General features: G+C 40.2%; 1 protein-coding gene and 1 pseudogene across 5 annotated transcripts in view; both read left to right on the top strand.

Moving 5' to 3' along the window:
• Nucleotides 1–14524, top strand: part of Pgm2l1 (phosphoglucomutase 2-like 1) — a 51600-nt gene extending 37076 nt beyond the window's left edge. For 3 of the 4 annotated variants that reach the window (XM_006508205.2, XM_006508204.2, NM_027629.3), the window contains 5 exons: nt 2317–2410; nt 3138–3267; nt 3769–3958; nt 5980–6113; nt 7979–14524. In XM_006508205.2, coding sequence (XP_006508268.1) covers nt 2317–2410; nt 3138–3267; nt 3769–3958; nt 5980–6113; nt 7979–8081 — 651 coding nt within the window. In that variant the 3' untranslated portion in view covers nt 8082–14524. The remainder of the gene's footprint in view (nt 1–2316; nt 2411–3137; nt 3268–3768; nt 3959–5979; nt 6114–7978) is intronic. The other variant, XR_378271.2, reaches the window with a different exon arrangement.
• Gpx2-ps1 (glutathione peroxidase 2, pseudogene 1) lies at nt 196–1213 on the top strand (annotated as a pseudogene). Its single transcript, NR_033563.1, has one exon. The product of NR_033563.1 is annotated as a glutathione peroxidase 2, pseudogene 1 (transcript).
• Nucleotides 14525–19306: the final 4782 nt, after the last annotated feature.

A 19306-nucleotide genomic window follows, 5' to 3' on the forward strand; every position in this document is an offset into this window, starting at 1 on the left:
GAGGACTAACTCCCTATGTTGTCTTTTAAAGTCCACACGTGGACCGTGGCACACATATACCCACATTCACATGAACAGGCATGTGTGTACATACACACCCATCATAAATAACAGAAAAGGAAAATTAATATTGTGCTTGTTAAACACAAATAAAAAATTAGAAGATGCTGAAACTTTATTCAAGACTAAGATTCGAAGTCATCCCGGGGATTCTCAAAGGCCCTTTGTGAAGTCCTTTCGGTCTTCTCTGGCTCATCCTTCCTTCCCACCTGTCTAGAGGACTTAAGGAGGCTCACAGAGCAGGGCAGGGCTCACTGCTCTTCAGCATGGCTTACATTGCCAAGTCGTTCTACGATCTCAGTGCCATTGGCCTGGATGGGGAGAAGTTAGACTTCAATACGTTCCGAGGCAGGGCTGTGCTGATTGAGAATGTGGCGTCACTCTGAGGAACAACTACCCGGGACTACAAACAGCTCAATGAGCTGAAATGTCGCTTTCCCAGGCGCCTGGTAGTTCTCGGCTTCCCTTGCAACCAGTTCGGACATCAGGAGAACTGTCAGAATGAGGAGATCCTGAACAGCCTCAAGTATGTCCGCCCTAGGGTGGGTACCAGCCCACCTTTAGTCTTACCCAAAAGTGTGACGTCAATGGGCAGAACGAGCATCCTGTCTTTGCCTACCTGAAAGACAAGCTGCCCTACCCTTATGACGACCCGTTCTCCCTCATGACCGATCCCAAGCTCATCATATGGAGTCCTGTGCGCCGCTCAGACGTGTCCTGGAACTTTGAGAAGTTCCTCATAGGGCCAGAAGGGGAGCCCTTCCGTCGCTACAGCCGCAGCTTCCAGACCATCAACATCGAGCCTGACATCAAACGGCTCCTCAAAGTTGCCATCTAGATAAGAGCTGCTCAGCGCAGGAATCTCCCACTATTTCCCCGAGCAGTCTTCCTCAGGGCTCAGTGTACCCTCGGGAGACCCTGGGAGACCAAGGCATTCCCTTAATATCGTCCCTTGCCTTCCCTACCGGCCATTTCCTTTAGCTTCCTCAAGGCTCTTGGGGAGTTCGCTTGGGGCTCTAAGTCTGGGGTAGGTTCTGGGCCTTCACAGAATGAATGATGGCTTCTTCCTAAACCCTTCTGGGAGATGTCTGAGAAGTTGTGAAGGGTCCAGAGTCAGTCTGCTTTAGAGTCCAATAAAGTGTAGGTGTGGCAAAAAAAAAAAAAAAAAAAGATTTTCCTTGTGTACAGCAAAAAGATATATCCTGAGCATAAAAGAAACTTGATTTTAAGGAGCAATATTAATAAGTTTGTTTTTACTGAGGGTGGTGTTGGCGTTTCTCTTTTTTTTTTAAGATTTATTTATTATATGTAAGTACACTGTAGCTGCCTTCAGACACTCCATAAGAGGGAGTCAGATCTCATTACAGATGACACCATATGGTTGCTGGGATTTGAACTCAGGACCTTCTGAAGAGCAGTCAGTGCTCTTAACCACTGAGCCATCTCTCCAGCCCGGTGTTGGCTTTTCTATTTCTAGTGTTTTGCTGTTGTTTTAAGAGAAAGCAGAGAAGTAAATTAAGAAGCAGATTAGTGAGGGTAAGCTCTAGAATTAGTGTGCATGATGTGTTCTTGCTGTTAACACTAAAGCAGGACATGCCTTGCAATTGGACAGTAGCTCATCAGATGAAAAACCTTCAAATCTAATTACAAAATGGGCTTGGTAAAGGCTTTGTGTATGCCACAGTGTTGTGGAATGGTTCAAGCCGTTCAAACTGGTGGTGAGCTTATGTTATGTCCCTAAAAACTTGATTACTCGAGAAGACTAAACCACATCCTTCACGAGTGCTCATATTAAGGTTCTAATGCACTTAAAGGACAGCAGTTGCTTCAGGAAAGCAATACAATTAAACTCTGCCTCCGTCCCTTATGTGCAGTCTTGGGAAGAGTCATCTCTAAGCTTCTGTGATGGCAATAATGTTTGTAAGCATTAGAAGGGATGATGTGGAACACCCGTTACAGTACTTAGTAGGCAGTAGATGATTGTAGCACATACCTCGCATTTTGAATCTGTATTTATCACCACTTATAAACATGTTATATTTGATGTAAATCACCTGTTGCTCTGCTAGTGGGTCATCAGGTGTGCCTGTGTGTGTGGTTATGTTAGCTTGCGACTATATATCTACTCTATAAATCTTTATGGACCAAGGACTGTGATAGAGCTCACTATGCACGAGCTATGTGTATTTAGAAATGAGCTCTTTAATATGTGTTCATCAGCGACAGTTAACTGGAGTGGCTTCCTCTACATTTCAGGAAACATTACCAGGCTTTAAATGGATTGGAAGTAGGATAAAAGACCTCCTAGGAAATGGAAAAGAAGTCCTTTTTGCATTTGAAGAGTCTATTGGTATGTAGTAAATACTAATAATCTTTTCTCGAGCTTGAAAGCATTTAAAATACAGTAATTCTGTAGAGAGAAGACATTTACTTTCTGGCTATAATTTTGAGTTGCAAAAATGCAGAGATGCATGCCTAGCAGTATATATGCCTGCAAGTGGGGAGTAGCTCGTCAGATGAAAACCCCTCAAATCTGATTACAGAGAAGGACTTGGTAAAGGCTTTGAGTAGCCATGGTGTTAGTGAAAGATGCACACAGTTTAAGTACATGTTGTGCTTATGTCTCCTTTCTAAAAACTTTGATTACCTAAAAGGACTGAATCACATTTTCCATCAGAGAAGAACTTAAAGATCCCTGAATATATTGTTAATAGACTCTGATGGAGTTGGGGTTTTTGGTTGTTCTATTTTGTGGTTCATGTCGGTATTTTTTGGGTTTTGTTTTTATTTTGAGAAAAGGTCTTGGCAGTCACAGCCTAGACTGGCCTTGAACTCCCAACTCAGCCCCTGAGTGCTGAGATTTAGTCATATATTATCACAGCTGGCTTGACCCTGAGTGCTGAGATTTAGTCATATATTATCACACCTGGCTTGACCCTGAGTGCTGAGATTTAGTCATACATTATCACACCTGGCTTGACCCTGTGCTCTTCAGTTCCCTGGTCAGGGAAGAAGTCTAGAACTGGAAAGTGTAGTGGAGGTTTCCCTCTTTTCTAAAGACACCGTCTAACCCTCAGGCTTTCTGTGTGGAACCTCCGTGTTGGACAAAGATGGAGTGAGTGCAGCTGCTGTTGTTGCTGAGATGGCCTCTTTCCTGGATACCAGGAAGGTAACACTGATGGAGCAACTGACAAAAGTGTATGAAATGTAAGTTCTCATGTGATCTCACAACAGACCTGCCTTGCTTGCTTTTTGGTCGGTTGGCTGGTTGGCTGGTTGGCTGGTTGGCTGGTTGGTTGGTTGGTTGGCTGGTTGGTTGGTTGGTTGGTTGGCTGGCTGGCTGGTTGGTTGGTTGGTTGGTTTGGGGTTCTTTTCTTAGTTTGTTTTTGAGGAACAGATTCCTTCCTTCCTTCCCTCTCCCCCACCCCCTTTCTTTCTTCTTTCTTTTAAAGATAGGATTACTCTGTGCAGCCCTGGGTGTCCTAGACTCGCTCTGTAGACCAAGCTGGCCTCGAACTCATGGAGATCTGCCTGCATCTAACTCCCAAGCGCTGGAATTAAAACATGTGCCACCTTTTCCTGACTATATTTCTTTACTATTAATATTATCAGTATCACTTTCTATAAAATATTATGTTGGCTTATCTTTAATATGCACGTGTCCAAAAGTTCCCTAGAATCTGACTTTAGCTTTAAATCTTTGTGCAGATACGGTTACCATATGTCCAAAACTTCATATTTCTTGTGTTATGATCCACCTACCATCAAAACCATATTTGAAAGGATTCGAAATTTTGAGTCTCCAAAGGAATATCCAAAATTTTGTGGGGCTTTTGCTATTTTGCATGTACGGGACATAACCACTGGATATGATAGCAGCCAGCCAAATAAGAAATCAGTAAGTACCTTTTCTTTTTACAAACAATGAAGACAATTTAATAACTCAAGTCACCAAAAAAATCTAAAGCTGCAATAAGTTTCACCTAAGATCCAAGCCAGTGTGCTCATGTTTACTTGTTTACAGTGGTTAAGTTTAGAAGCAGCCAGATGGAAGAGACATGCAGGCAAGGTTCTACAAGTGGAGGCCTGGGCAAAACCCCCCAAGCCAGTAGTCCTCAGCCTTCCTAATGCTGCCACCTTTTAATACGGCCTCGTGTTGTGGTGACCCCCAACCGTAAAATTATCTTGTTGCTACTTTGTAACTATAATTTTGCTGCTCTTATGAATCACAATGTAAATATTTGATATGTGAACTCCAAAGGGTTGGAAACCCACAGATTGAGAGCAGCTATTCTCAGCACTGTCCAGGTGTACCACCTTCCTTCCCAGCATTCTGTGTGTTCAGCTAGAAGTTGAAACCCCAGAAAACACCTCTTTAAAGAAACAACTGAGCAAACAAAACCACCACCACCAACAAAAAACTTGTCATAAAAAAAGTGTCATAATTCATGGTATAGTAAAAGAGTGGCCTCTAGTTTCTTGAGGGGAGGACCTGTTGTTTTGTGCCACCAGACTATTTTCAAGGGCACTAACTGGTCTCTGACTTGATACTTATTACTCCCCTAATAATCATCCGTGCTGCTGGCGCAAAGGGAAGTGGGCTTGGAGAAGAGGGACCAACGGAGAAGAGGAAGCGAGGGAGGGAGGGAGGGAGGGAGGGAGTGCGCAGTGAGGGTGAATGATACGGGAACATGAAGTCTAAAGACTTCAGAGCCCTGCTGCAGCTTCCTGATTTTAACATGCTTCCAACCTGGCTCTCCATACCTCTAGTCCAATAAAACTGATTCTTTCTTTCTTTCCTTCTTTCTTTCTTTCTTTCTTTTCTTTTCTTTTCTTTTCTTTTCTTTTCTTTTTTTGTTTGTTTGTTTGTTTGTTTGTTTTTTTGTTTTTTCGAGACAGGGTTTCTCTGTGTAGCCCTGGCTGTCCTGGAGCTCACTCTGTAGACCAGGCTGGCCTCGAACTCAGAAATCCGCCTGCCTCTGCCTCCCAAGTGCTGGGATTAAAAGTGTGCGCCACCACGCCCAGCGAACTGAAGATTTCTTAAACACATATGCATTAGGTTTTTCTGTATTTTGGGTCAACTTGTTTGCCTCAGTTTACCTTTTCTCCTTTCTGCTGTAGGCTCATACCTCACCATTACTTAAGGTTTAATTAAGGCAAGAGCTGATGGTGACAGGGCACTTACCTAGAATGCTTGAGGCTTAAAACTTAAGGCAAATGTTACATCCTCCTTTGGAATTCCAGGTCCCATAATCAGTTTTTACAGAATGAGTGATTGTGTAACCTTTGGGTTGTATATTAGTGTTTTGTTGACGTCTACTTATGTCACTGTTGCATTGCACGTGGCAGGTCCATTTCCTCAGTACCTCTCAATGCTCCCACCTCTGTGGTATATGCTCAACAGACACTTACATGATAAGCTCTTACATTCATTTTATTGTAATTATGATGATAACTGTTAGCTTAAGTTCCATTTGTAATGTTCAAATGTTGTTTCAGTACTCTAATAATGTATTTAATCCATGTTTGCATCTTACCCATTTTAAATAATTTTGGTATTCTTTGAAAATTCCATACATGTATACGACATATTTTGATCTTATCCACCCCCGGTTCCTCATCCCAACTCTCTCTGGGATCCACCAACCCATCTCCCTCAAGACTTTATGTCCTCTTTTTTCATTTAAATTTCAAAACATGTAGTATGCTTATATTATTATATAACAGATTTCTTTAACCTTGATAAATTGAAATTCTGTACTCATTAAACAACTTTACACACCCATCTCCCAACTCTTGGCAATGACCAGTCCACATTGCTTCTGTGACTTAGATACCTTAGCTACTTCCTGCAACTGTGGTATATTTTATAGTTCTTGAAAATGAAGATATAGGTGTAAACTATTGCATTTTGAATAGGTACTGCCTGTGAGTAAAAACAGCCAAATGATTACATTTACCTTCCAAAACGGCTGTGTCGCTACTCTCCGAACAAGTGGGACAGAACCGAAGATAAAGTATTATGCAGAGATGTGTGCATCGCCTGGCCAGAGGTGAGAGTTGATTCTTTTGAATATATATGTAGAAGCTTTATTGAGATATAACTTACATACCGTACAGTTCACACATATCAGTGTAAAATTCAGTGGTTTTTAATATCTCTAGCTGTGTAACCATCACTACAATCAACTTTAGAACATTTTTATAACTCTAAAAAGAGTTCCTTTAGAGGTTCTTTCCAGCCCTAAGCAGGCACTGGTCCACTGTCCTTTTCTAAGTTCTGCTTATGCTGGTTTTTCTTCATGTTTTCAACACTCTGAAAGAGGTAGGGAGGGTTTATTTGGGGTCATGCTTTTTGAGGTTTTGATTCACAGTTGTCTGGACTCAAGACAAGAATGAACATAGTGTCACATGTGGAGGAAGAAGAGATCGGGTAAAACTTTCAAAAGCATAGCCCAGGGGCCTATTTCCGTCAGGTACATTCTACCCCAGATAGCACCGATATCTCAAGATCGCATCTATATCACCTGAGTCTGTAAGGGACTTTTCAGATTTACCCCGTAACAGGACATTTTATTTATAAATGAAAGAAGACATTATGTGGTCTTTAGTGGCTAAAATCATCCTTTGTCCCCAACTATTCCCCTCATTAGTGGACATGCAGGTGATTACTTCTTAAACTATTAGAATGGTGCAATTATGAGCAATTGTGACTGAGTTTGTGTGGTGTATACCTCCATTTTTCTTGGAAATATATGTAGAAGTAGGATTTCTGGGCCCTAAGGTAAATATGTTTTACCTTTTGAGAAACTGCCAGACTCTTTCCCCCAAAGAAGCTATATCGCTGGGAATTGAATATCAAAATTGTAGTGAATTTCTTTTTTGGGAATTCTGAGTTTTAGTATAAAGAAATGATATGTTAAATCTTGTTTTTTGTATCTGCCATGGTTTTGCTTAATCTGCCAGTTCATTTTCTAAAAACATGGGTTCGGTTTGTCACAAATTGTTGATCTTTTTAATGAACATTCCAAAAGTTATTTAATTGATTTTGATTATGTCCTTTTGATTATGTCCTTCACTGACCAGTGAATTTTGGGGACGATTTATCTTTTAATTGTCTTGAGGACACAACTAGGGTGTGTTAGTTTGTATCTCCCTGTGCCCATGTATTTCTCCAGGAGATGAAAAGGACCTCTCATGTTCAGAGCAGAGTTTATAGTTATCCAAATAATTTTAGGTCAAAATGAGGAATTATTAAAGTAATAGAAATGGGTTTGTTTTCTGGCTTGTAAATGGCCGTGAAGGTGGGTACAGAGGCTTCTACAGGAATGTGTGGCCTGCAGCAGTGCTTCAGTGATGATTCACAGGGAATGCCTGTAAGTGTAGAGTGATTTTTTAAAATAAATACCTTATTCGTTTTCTTCTTTTTTTAAGACAAGCTCTCACTATAGAGCCCTGGCTGTCCTCACAATCACAGAGATCACCTGCCTCTGCCTCCCCAGTGAGTGCCAGGACTGCTTTCTGATACCTGAAAGATATTTGTATTGTTCAATGTCTTCTGTACTGAATGTCCTTCAGTATCTCAGAAAGCCATTTTTAATAATACGTGCTATTGGCATTCTGAGCTATTAAATTGATTAACCTAGGAAAATTCATTGGCCACTGTGAACTCACACTCTATCATGGCCGGAAGACATCCGAGTAATGCAGTCCAGTGTTAGCTTGTGACTGTTGTTTTGTGTATGAATTTTTAAAGAGTCTTCTTTGTTTTATTTCAACTGGGTGAATTTCTCTTTTGTTTGCCGATTATTTAGTTGTCCTGTCAGATATGTGCCTTCCTTAAAAGTGGAAATGATTTAAATAAATGTTAAGGCTATAAAAATAAGAATTTTAACTGTTTTTGTCTTTTTTTCCTCAGTGACACTACCTTCCTGGAAGAAGAATTAAAGAAACTCATTGACGCGCTGATAGAGAATTTTCTTGAGCCCAGTAAGAACGCACTGGTCTGGCGCTCTGTGTAGGGCACATCAGTACGTTATGACTCTGCACTGACATATGGAACGAAACCTTCAAGAACTCCACTCAGTGAACCTTGTGTTAGAATTCTCTCATCTGCCAAGTTATCTTTTCCCTTTTCTTTCCTGTGTTCAGCTGGCTAAATAGATTATATACATTTGAAATGAAAATATTTGGATATGAGTCAAATATTTTCATAATCTTAAGTGACAGTCATTACAATGAAAGTGTTCCAGTGGCACGCTGTTCTTCCTGTATCACAAACAGTACAAAAGTGAGTTTTCATATTGAACTGTGCTTAAGCTTAGTTACGTATCTTGTAATTGTGTATAGCATGGTTTAAAAGAAGTCAAACATTATATAACTATAGGGTTAGTTAAGGAAATTACTTCTTAAAGGTGTTTGTGTGTTTGTGGCTGGGAGTACTGTTCCTGCCTGTTTTTCAAATTAGAAACCCAGCTTGGTGGCATATTCCTGCCGTCACAGCCCTTAGGAGGCTGAGGCAGGAGGATCATTAGTAGGAGGATCATTAGTTAGTTTATGGCTAGCCTGGGCTGCACAGTAATTCTTTGTCTAGGAAGGGAGGGAGGGAGGGAGGGAGGGAGGGAGGGAGGGAGGAAGGAAGGAAGGAAGGAAGGAAGGAAGGAAGGAAGGAAGGAAGGAAGGAAGGAAGGAAAAAATGTTTATAGGTTATTTAGGTTTTCTGATTTAGGACAGATGTTACCGTCTGTGGTTTGGCACCAGTGTTTCGGGTGCCCTTGGTGTGGTGTATATTTACTGTATGTATTTAAGACGGATGTTTACTGAACATAAAACAGTAGTGGCAGCACTCCTCATGGCTTTATTCTTGTCAAATTCCTCAGTGCATTCTCAGGGTCTAGTGGGAACTGAAATGATGTTCCTGTGTTGAATATAACACAGTCCATTTTCAGATAGTTAAGGAAAATCTTCCAAACTATATAGGTGCTTCCTCTATAGGAAACAGATTTGTTCACTCTAAAGATGGTTGTAGAAAAAGGTCTTAATAAATTTTGGCTTAATGTAACTGTAGCTGAGTCTTCCTGCTAGGATTCAGTTATCATAACCTATAAGTGAAAAACTCTGTCCTATGGCATCAGCATGGCATTTATTTGGCAGTCTTTTTTAATTACATTTTTATAGCCAGATTTATTTATCTGATAAGGTAATGCTAATTTTAATAAAAAATGAAACATCAAGATATAAGTATTTTCTACAGCCACACTACCTTGATTCAATACCCAATCTCATTCTCATTATCTCAGAAGCTAAACAAGGCTAAGCACGGTGCTTGAATGGGAAATTTTAGGTATTATGAAACACTGAAACTGAAGTTAGAACTAAGGTCAATTTATTTTAGTATGCTCCATCAGGCTTTGGAATTTCTGATCATATAAATACGTTTCATCTTTTTCAATGCGAAACAGTTTTCAGGAAAGTCATTTGTGGTTGACTCTGTAGCCTTCTGAAAAGCCTAATGGAAAAATACTGTCTAAGCTTTCCAAATTATATATTTCCCCAAATAGTTTACAGAATACACACACTACAGTTATGATAACAGTAGCAAGGCCTTCAGGTATAATCATTTAAGAAAAGTTGCCTATAGGAGACAATACTGATGTTAGATGATTAGTTTCCTAAAAATAAATAATATAAAGCCTATACTGATTGGAATATTAATTAAACCATGGTGTGTTTTGTTGCAGCTTGAGGATAATTTTGGTTGAGCTTATATAATCCAAAGATAGGTTTTACATTATGTTGCCACTACTGCTCTGTGTTCCTTCCTTACTGTCTTAGAACTGGGTCCTACATTATATAGATGATAGCTAGTTAATGTTCAGTGCCATTTTCCTGTATGAGTTTATTTTAGAGGCTTTGTGCTAAAAAAAAAGTAGCATGTAGAATTTTTTGTTTTATTTTTAAAACATTTTGTTGGCTTTTAGGAGTGTAAATTGTAATTTAGGAAATAACATGTATTCTACGACGTGGTATAAAAAAACATGCCCATTCAGTTTTAGTGTCTGTGTCTCAGTGGCCCAAGGACAAAATGAAAACTAAAGCAATGTGACAGCCTGTTTATAACAAGAAAGCCACGCCATGATTGCTATTCACTTGTGAAGAGAATATCTTTGCTTCAGTGCTAAACATACAAGAAATAAGTCATCGTCACGTGACGTTACTGACATTTGAGCCCTTATCTTGAAAGGCTACATCCCAGCTGTGTATAAAGGTTCCCAGAGTGTGTAAGTTGAGGAGACCGTTTGATTCTTGTCTACATTCTTGAGTCTGTCTGAGCATGTTTAACATGAACATGACACAGTGGGTGCACAGGTGCCTAACAGGCTAAATTTAATAACAGCTCAAGATAGGCATGCCAGCCTGTGGGTCTCGACCTTGGAATGATAACTGCATTGTTTATCTCATCCCTCTTTTCAGCAATAGCATGGGAATATATTCTCTTTGAGCAAATAAATCAAAATAAGTAATTTCTGGAGTTCTGAGGAAAAGAATTAGGCTGGAACATAGCTCAGTGGTAAAGCACGTACCTAGCATGCAGATGAAGCAAAGCTTACATTTGATCCCTGGCAATACAAAAAGAGAGAAAGTTATTATTGATGAAGCGAAGTCAAATCATAAAGTGGTAATAACCAACAAACAATATATAAAGGCCAGTAATGATGGTATAAAAATGCTGGAGACGTGCAAACATGCACCGTAATGGTGGGTAAACTGTATGCAAGGCTGTTTACTTGTGTTTGTTAGGATGCTCAGACAGCAAGCCTGTATTGTTTTCCTTTAGTGGTGGTCACTGAAAAGAAGCCCACTTCTAGGAGGTGAGGTTCAATTGAACTGTGGGCTCAATTCCTAGTGGGGTGTTGTTTCAGAATCACGTGAGAATGAGAGAAGATAAAGAACAAAATTAAAAGAAACAAAACCAAGATTGGAAAGTATAACCTCTAAGAAAAAGTTCAAGGAATTAGGATTGTTGGACTCTGAAACAAAAAGCTATTGAGTTCATTTACTAAACCATAAATTACTCATTGGGATTTTTGCTAAAGGTATCAAAGTAAGAAGCAGTAGTGGCACCCTGATTATCTCTAGTGAAGACACCACAGGGAATAAGGTTGCAAAAAAAAAAAAAAAAAAAAAAACTAAAAATGGCCGATTCTAAAAACACAAAAAGAAGACCTAGAAGGGAACTAGTTGAAAAGTGAGACAAATGGGTAGGAGAGGGCTAAGAGAAGGATGATGGGGTTACTGTGATCATAATACATTCTATACACATGTGTAATGGTCAGAAATGAATGAATGGACAACATGAAATGTTTAAGAGGTTAGAATTTCCTGGGTGGAAGTGATCATGAAACCTATTTAAAACCTTATTTTTGATGGAATGATATTTGAAATATTAAGGGATATACCAAATGGCAGTTTAAAGATTCCTTCAAATACATTTTTAAGAATCAGTTTGAGACAGAATTATGAATAGAGATCTATCAGTAACTTTTGCATTTCACACCATAGCTAGAGTTTGGCTCACCAATAACTTGTATATATTTTGAATGGGAAACACATGGGTGCAGCAGTGAGCGTTCTCTTTAATTTTCAAGCTGTATGAGACTTGAACACACTGGCGTTCATCTGGGAGAATGGGCGGGCAGCTTTATAAGATAGTTAAGATTTATTGCAAATATAAAGTATCAGCATTTGGATATAGTAACTTAAGAGAGTCCAAGAGATTGGATACTTTGTGATGTCTGCATGTAGTAAATAGACCCCACCCCCCATTGCTTTTGGAATTGATGCAACAGAGACGCAAGTGGGAGTCTCCTGCGGCTTCTGCTGCTGTTCTCAGACTTCCCACTGATATTTGTAAACTTGAAAAATACAAATTCCACTTGGATACATTTAATTTCCCACCTTTCCTGCTCTACCTCCCTCCTCCCTGTGCATCCTCTACCTTCTGTACTGTGAAATGCTACTACCCTGTTACCTCACTGATACGAGTCTTAACTGTTCATTCAGATGGCTTTAAACTTAGTAGTGAATTGTTTGTTTATAGACTGTCATTTTCATTGTTGTGAGAATATTTGAGATGCACTATATGAAGTAACTTCAGTGTCTTTCAAAGCCCATTTCTGGTTGCTGGACACCACTAGATGGCGACACTGTGGGCTTTTACAATGATTTTTTTTTTTTTTTCCTGAATTTGTTCTAGAAACTGATGAGGAAACAGATATACCAACCAAAGTAATGAGCTGACCAAGGATTTTGTTGGGGGTTCTCTGTGCTCTGGGAAATAAGAGTACAAAAATTTGAGGAAATTTTTTTTTCACACTGTCCCTCAAAGAATTTTACCATAAGCTGAAAGGAGTTGAAGAGAGCTGGTTGTGATAACTCATATGTATAATCTCAGCCCTGGAGAGGCAGGAGAATTGGCTGTGAGTTAAAGGTCAGTTTAGGCTACATGGAGAGATCTAGACCAATAAGATAGATAGATAGATAGATAGATAGATAGATAGAGCAAGCAAGCTTAAAATAGAAGAGAATGGCACATTGTCTGCCTCTCACAAAGCATTTGTTTAGTACCAGGTAGAAACAAAATCAGTATTATTTTTAACTATTCAAAAAATGAGAACCTGTACATTAATTAAGAGGCCAAGACAAGGACAAAGTGACCAGAGTTTGCTTTCTAAATTTTCTATCAACAGAACCCTAAAGTAGAAGAATGTGAACAGGATGAGGAACGGGCCTTGAGAGCAAAACCCAAAGAAGCCGCACAGGGACATGAGAGCCCATGGGGGAGCCTCTAAGTCACGAGTAAATTCTCAGTTCTCTACAGTAAACTATAAAGATGAGCTTCAGTCATTAGGAGAGACGCACGGGGCGCTGGGGATGTCGCTCAGTGGAGAGTGCTTGCCTGACATGCCGAAGGTTCTAGGTACAACATCCCCAGAACCATTAGAAAATAAAAATAAAAGGAAACTATCAGAAAGGAACACAAGTTTACTACGTAATTCCTAAATTCCCAGCCCCACCCCCACCCCCGACCTGCAATTGCTGCTTTTTCCTGGAAGAACACATAATGATCTTATAATAAATACGCATTCTAGGATATTCTCTGTCTTCCTAACCTATACTTCCAAAGTGTTAATGCCAGATTAATTGGCCTGCAATATATGTTACCCTTGAGCCTTATAATATTGTCTGATGTATAAGGCAATTGATTTTGTTTAATTCACTGACACTCCTTAACCCACCTGTCAGCTGCCTGAGAGCAAAGATCATGGTTTATTATTTTTAATATCTTTTGCTTATTCAGTATCTCCTGTTATGCAGTATTTAACTGGTGGTAATAGTAAAGGAAAAAGCTTAAAAGATAATAAAACAGTAATTTTCCAATTCAATTTTAAAAATAGCATTACTGAAATATCCAGTAAGCAGTGTTTACTAAGCATGCACACCCTTTAAATACTCATTGTCTTAGGGATTCTATTGCTGTGATGAACACCATGACCAAAAGCAGCTTGGGAAGAAAGGGGTTTATTTCATTTTAGAGATTATACTCCATCAGTGGGGGGAGTCAGGGCAGGAACTCAGGTCAAGAACCGGGAGGCTGAAACTGAAGCAGAGGCCAGCCATGGAGGGGTGCTACTTCATGGCTTGTCTGCTTTCTGATAACACCCAGGACCACCCGCCCAGGGCTGGCACTACACAATAAAATGAACCCTCCCACATCAGTCATCAAGAAAATGTCCTACAAGCCAATCTGATGGGAGCATTTTCCTGACTGAGGTTTCCACCTCTAAAAGGACTAGCTTTTGTGTCAAGTTGATATAAACCTATGCAGCACGCTGTTTCTTTGACGAGTACAAAGCATCTTTCAACATGAAAAGTGTGTATGTATGTGTATATATACACACCCACATATGTAATTTTGCTCACAAAAAGGTTTTGGCCAGGAAGGCTAAGAATGTATCTTATATGGGTTTAATGTCACTGGTCTAGATGCCATTTTGAACCCAATAGCTCTACCTTTCAAGTGAGTCACATCTGATTTAATAGTGCTTAATGCATTTTGTCAAATATTAGGATTCATCATGTGTGTTATTGGAGACACTTAGACACAAAAGAGGGGTGAGTCTGCATCTGTATATGGTGAGACTATATTATAGATTACTATAAGCTCTTGGTGTACATTATTGAATATGACAAAACAGAATTAAGAATGTAATACTTTTCTAATAGTAGCTCAGAATTGTGCCCTTGTTTTAACAGTTTCTGTCAATATCTCATCTTTCCCTGTAAAGATAACAGGGTATATTGTCAGCCTGTGAGAATTTGCACTTTATGTATTTATGTGTGGATTTCTGTGGTTTTAACCAAATGAAACGTTCTCAGTAATAAACAGGCCTCCTCATAGGCATGAGTGTCTATGCACTTTTTATTGTTTCAGACACTATAGTTCATGAAGTTTGCTGTCCAAACTGAGGTTTTTAAAATGTGGGCATAACTTACCCTAGAGTTTGCTTGCAGCCTTAACTCATTTTGCTTCAGCGTTCTGTGGATTATTTCTTTGTTGGCTCATCTAGAAGAAGTCCCAGGGGTTGAGAACTCATATTAAAATAATAGCCTGAGGCTGCAAGGGAGACTGGTTTCCCGGTGGGGAGGAGATGAGAGCAGGTGAGGTGGAAGAGACTTCCGGTTTTCCACTCTTCCCATATATGAATGCCTCCCACTGGTGGACAAAATCTTTAGAATGTGTTTTGGTTTAGGATCCCAAATCCAGTCCGAACATTTCTCTCCATAGTTAGGAGAGAAGCCTTTGGGCAGTTCAGGGACCCACCAAGTACACAGTACACAGATCCCTTTAAACTCTGTGTGTGTGTGTGTGTGTGTGTGTGTGTGTGTGTCCGTGAACATTTCTGGAAGGTCAAAGCAAGTCATTGGATACCCTCTGTTGCTCTATTCTCTTGAGATAGTGTCTCACTGAGCCTAGAGCTGGTGGTTTGCAACACCCTTCTCACTACACTAGAGCCCAGTGATCAGACTGACCCCAGGGCTGTGGTGCAGGCATTCACATTTACAAACAGGCAAGCTTTCTGAAGTCCTCTGGGGTTTGTTGACTTTTCTTTTTCTTTCTTTTTTTAAAAATTTTAATTTTTTTTTGAGGCGGAGTTTCTCTGTGTAGACTCTGGAACTAGCCCTGCAGGCCAGCATTTAGGAAGATGAAGTAGAAGGATTGCCATGAATCTGGGTGGTAAAGTGAGACCCTGTGTCCAAAAGAAAACAAAACAAGAAACAAAGACATCTTTAAGTATTCAATATATTCACCATTTTCTCAAGTGTTTTCAATACTCTGTTAGAGCTGAAGATGTAGAACTAATGGACTTGGAAGTCTAACTGTACAAAAAGAAATGGATCTTTCTTATTTATTCATTCATTCATTGATTCATTCATTTGCTAAGCCAATAGCAAATTCTTGCCAAGGATGGTGGATGTGTATTGGCGTCTAAGTCCCACTAGGGGGCAGAGTGAGAATGTCTTTGGAAAGGCCCTATCTCCTTTGAAAGGAAATGTGGCTTGAGGTGTTGTTTTAATAAACTGGCTGTTCAGGTTCTAGAGACAGGTGCATCTGAGCCACCTGCAAGCCCAAAAGGCTGAGTTAATCCTGACAGTATTCACTTCCTTCTGAAGCAGTTCTTCAGCTTGGAATCATACTAAGAACTTTCCCAACTGACTTTCCTCCATATTAGCCTCTGGGAGCTAGAGTAGAGATTAGTGTTTCCTCTTTTAATATAAAGAAAAAAGAAGTCAGGAGTCAGTTCCCAGAAAGGCTCCTTGGATATAAAAGAGAGGCTACCCCAGAACTGATCATGAGCAACCTAAAGAAATGTGCTGGAGAGGTGGTTCAGCAGTTAAGAGCACTGGCCACTCTGCCAGCTGACCTACATTTAATTCCCAGCACCCACATGGCAGCTCACAATCACCTGTAAGTCCAGTTGCAGGGGATCTAAAGCCTCTTCTGGCCTCTATGGGCACTGAGTATGCGTGTAGTGCATAGACATACATTGCAGGCAAAAATACCCATCCACGTTAAAATAATAAAATTTCTGGTCCCAGAGATACGGCACTAGCCACTCTTTCAGAGGATCTGGGATCAATTCCCACACCCACATAGCAGCTTTCGATCTAACTCCACTGCCAAGGGATCTATGCCCTCTTCTGGCCTCCAAGGGCACCAGGTACCTATGTGGTAGACAGACATGCAGGCAGACAGAACACCCATACACACGTAATAAAATATAAATAATGCAGTGGAAAGAACATGGAAGTAAGCCTTGAAGACTCTGCCTATGTTCAGGCTTTGTTTTCCTGCGGCTGAGCCCTTTTCTCTCAACTGCAAAGTGCAATGCATATTTCGTAATGCTTCATTGTTAACTTTTTAGATTTATTTTTTCCACTTTATGTGTGTATGAATGCTTTGTTTGTGTGCATGTGTGTGCACTGCAAGGGTGCCTGGTACCCGCAGAGGCCAGAAAAGGGCATCAGACCCTCTGGAACTGGGCTTACACATTGGTTGTGAGCTGCCACGTGGGTGATGGAAATCAAAGCCAGGTCCTCTGCAAGAGCTGCAAGTGCTCTCAATGGCTGAGCCATCTCTCCAGCCCAGTGATGGTTAGAGTCACCATGGAAACAAAACTCACAGATCTGTAAGGGATTATCTAGATTAGGATAAATGAATCAGGAAGACCCATCTTAACTCTGGGTGGTACCATCCCATGGGCTGTGGTCCTGGACTAAACAAAAAGAAGAAAGGGAGCTGAGCCCAAGCAGTGGATAATGGAAGTATGGGAGCCTGGCCATGATGGACTGTGTGTATTCCCTGAAACTGTAAGCCAAACCCTCCCTTTCTAAATTGCTTTGTCACATATTTTTGTTGCACTAAATGAGACAGTTAACTAATATATATACTCCATGGATTCATTGTCAGGAAAAAAAAATGGAGGTAAGTATTATAAAAGGTTTAACAGAAGACTGAGATAGTGACTCTTTAAAGAAGAGAGAGGCAGATGGATCGCCCTGAATGCTTTTCTACTTAATTCTTTCCTTTTGAGTGCATGCCCCATTAGGCACACTCCATTAGGCAGTCCTGCCCGCCCAATGCTTATGATCTAGTAGCAGCAGACAGCTATTTCCCACAAAAAAGCAAGACACTATGAGAGTGATAAATTATTCTAATGGAAAAAATATAGGGTGTGTTTCTAATGGAAAATATGGGAACTTTAACTTAGCCTGCAGACAAAATGTCCCCAAGGAGATGACTCAAAGGATGAAAAGGAGGTAGTCAGAAATTACTCATGAGTCGGGAAAGAGCCTGACAGGAGCCAGAAATGACAAGACCAAAAGGCAGCACACTGAGAAGGAGGGAGGGAAGGAGGGGGGGAAGGAGGGAGGGAGGGGGCAGGGGAGGGGCACAGGATGAGCTCAGAGGAATGGCTGTTTTCAAAGATGCTGCTCCATTTTCCTGCCATCGTACTTATTTGAAAATCTTGATATTTTCCTCAATCCTTTTATTCTTATATTTTTTTCCTAAAAAAGTAACATTTCCCAAAAGCTAAAAATGCTTTTCATTTTTTGACCTTCAAAAATACAGGTTTAAAACATAAAGTCCAAACAAGAAACCACAGCAGCTTTCTAAACACCAAAAGGAACTTGAGACCTAAGAATGTTCAAAAACATCTTCCCTACTAAAGGAATTCAAAAGAATTTCTATGCTGTAGGATATTCTTTTAGGAAAGACGAAATGTACATTTTACCCTGTCTTGCCCACAGTGTGCAGATACAAAAACCTGGAGAAAATGCATGAGGCAGGAGCATTTGAGGACTCTGAACTCCTAATACTTGTATCCAGTTCTAGCAAATAAATGGCAGAGTGGGTTAACTGAAGCCCCAGGGGTGGGGGGACACAAGGAACTGGCAAGTGTCAGGACACAGTGGGGAAGGCCTCAAGAGTGAAATTCTGTAACTCCTAGGCCCAGTATTAATCAGTATGTTGTGGATTTGATGCTTAAGAGCATTGCATAGGCTTGAGTACTGAGACACAGAGTACACCACTGTCCACATCCCAAACTGCCCAATTGTGTGCACAACCTGAATGCATCTGAATGTCACTGCAGCTGAAGTAGTGTTGGTGTTGCAGTTGCAGAGGTAAGTCACATGGGACCCGAGACTACCTGGAATAATGGCGTGCCAGAGAGAAAGTAAAGAAGAGCCAGACACGTAGGACATAAAATTCCAACTGTCCAGTGTTCAATCCAAGAATTCTTAGCATACAAAGAGTAAAGAAAATCTCAATTAGCATAAAAAGGAAATAAAAGAGAAAAACAAAACAGAAAAGGCAGCCGATAAATGTTGATGACAACAAAGCACAAATGTTGAAGGTGTTGAAAACAATGTTAGACGATGCTCTAGGAAGCCCGGGTGAGCATGCTTGAAATGAAGAGAAAGCTGAGAAAGACAGAAGACAAGAGGACAAACCAAATAGAAATGCTAAGACTGATTGCAGAATTGAGGTGACAGAGGAGTTGGCATATTTAAACACAGATCCACAGAAAGTGTGTAATGTGAATGAGAGAAAAATCACTTTAAAAATAACCCGAGCCTCAAAGACCTGATAGGAAGTACCAGATTTCTGCATTCAAAAAATTCAAGACAATTCAGGAAAAAAAAAAAAAAGTAGGACCAGTTCTCAAATTTGATAAAAGTCACAACTTACAGAAGCAAGACATTTAAGTGACCTCTAAAAAGGACAAACTCAAAGAATTCGATGCCTAGCATTAAACTGCTGAAAGATAAAAGCAAAGGAAATATGACAGAAAACTCTTTGAAACTAGCTAGAGAGAACGTTACCAGAGTGACTGAAGGAGCTGGGCATTTTCCACAGAGGACAGAGAACGTTAAGGTGCCAGAAGGAAAGCAATGTGAACGTGAAATTTTATAGCCAGGGAGACAAGCCTCAGCAATAAAGCAATCCTAGAGGAAAGAACATTAAGAGACTCCATTGCCATGCAGCCTGCTCTAAAACAGTTGCTATGGAGACTGAATCAAGAACCAAAACATCTCCCAAAAGAAAGCTTAGAATTAACTGACTTTAATGGTGAATTCTTCAAGCTACTCAAAGAAGAACAAATTTCAATCCTTTCCA

This window comes from Mus musculus, chromosome 7 (genome assembly GCF_000001635.26).
Source record: "Mus musculus strain C57BL/6J chromosome 7, GRCm38.p6 C57BL/6J".
NCBI classification, from domain to species: Eukaryota; Metazoa; Chordata; class Mammalia; order Rodentia; family Muridae; genus Mus; species Mus musculus.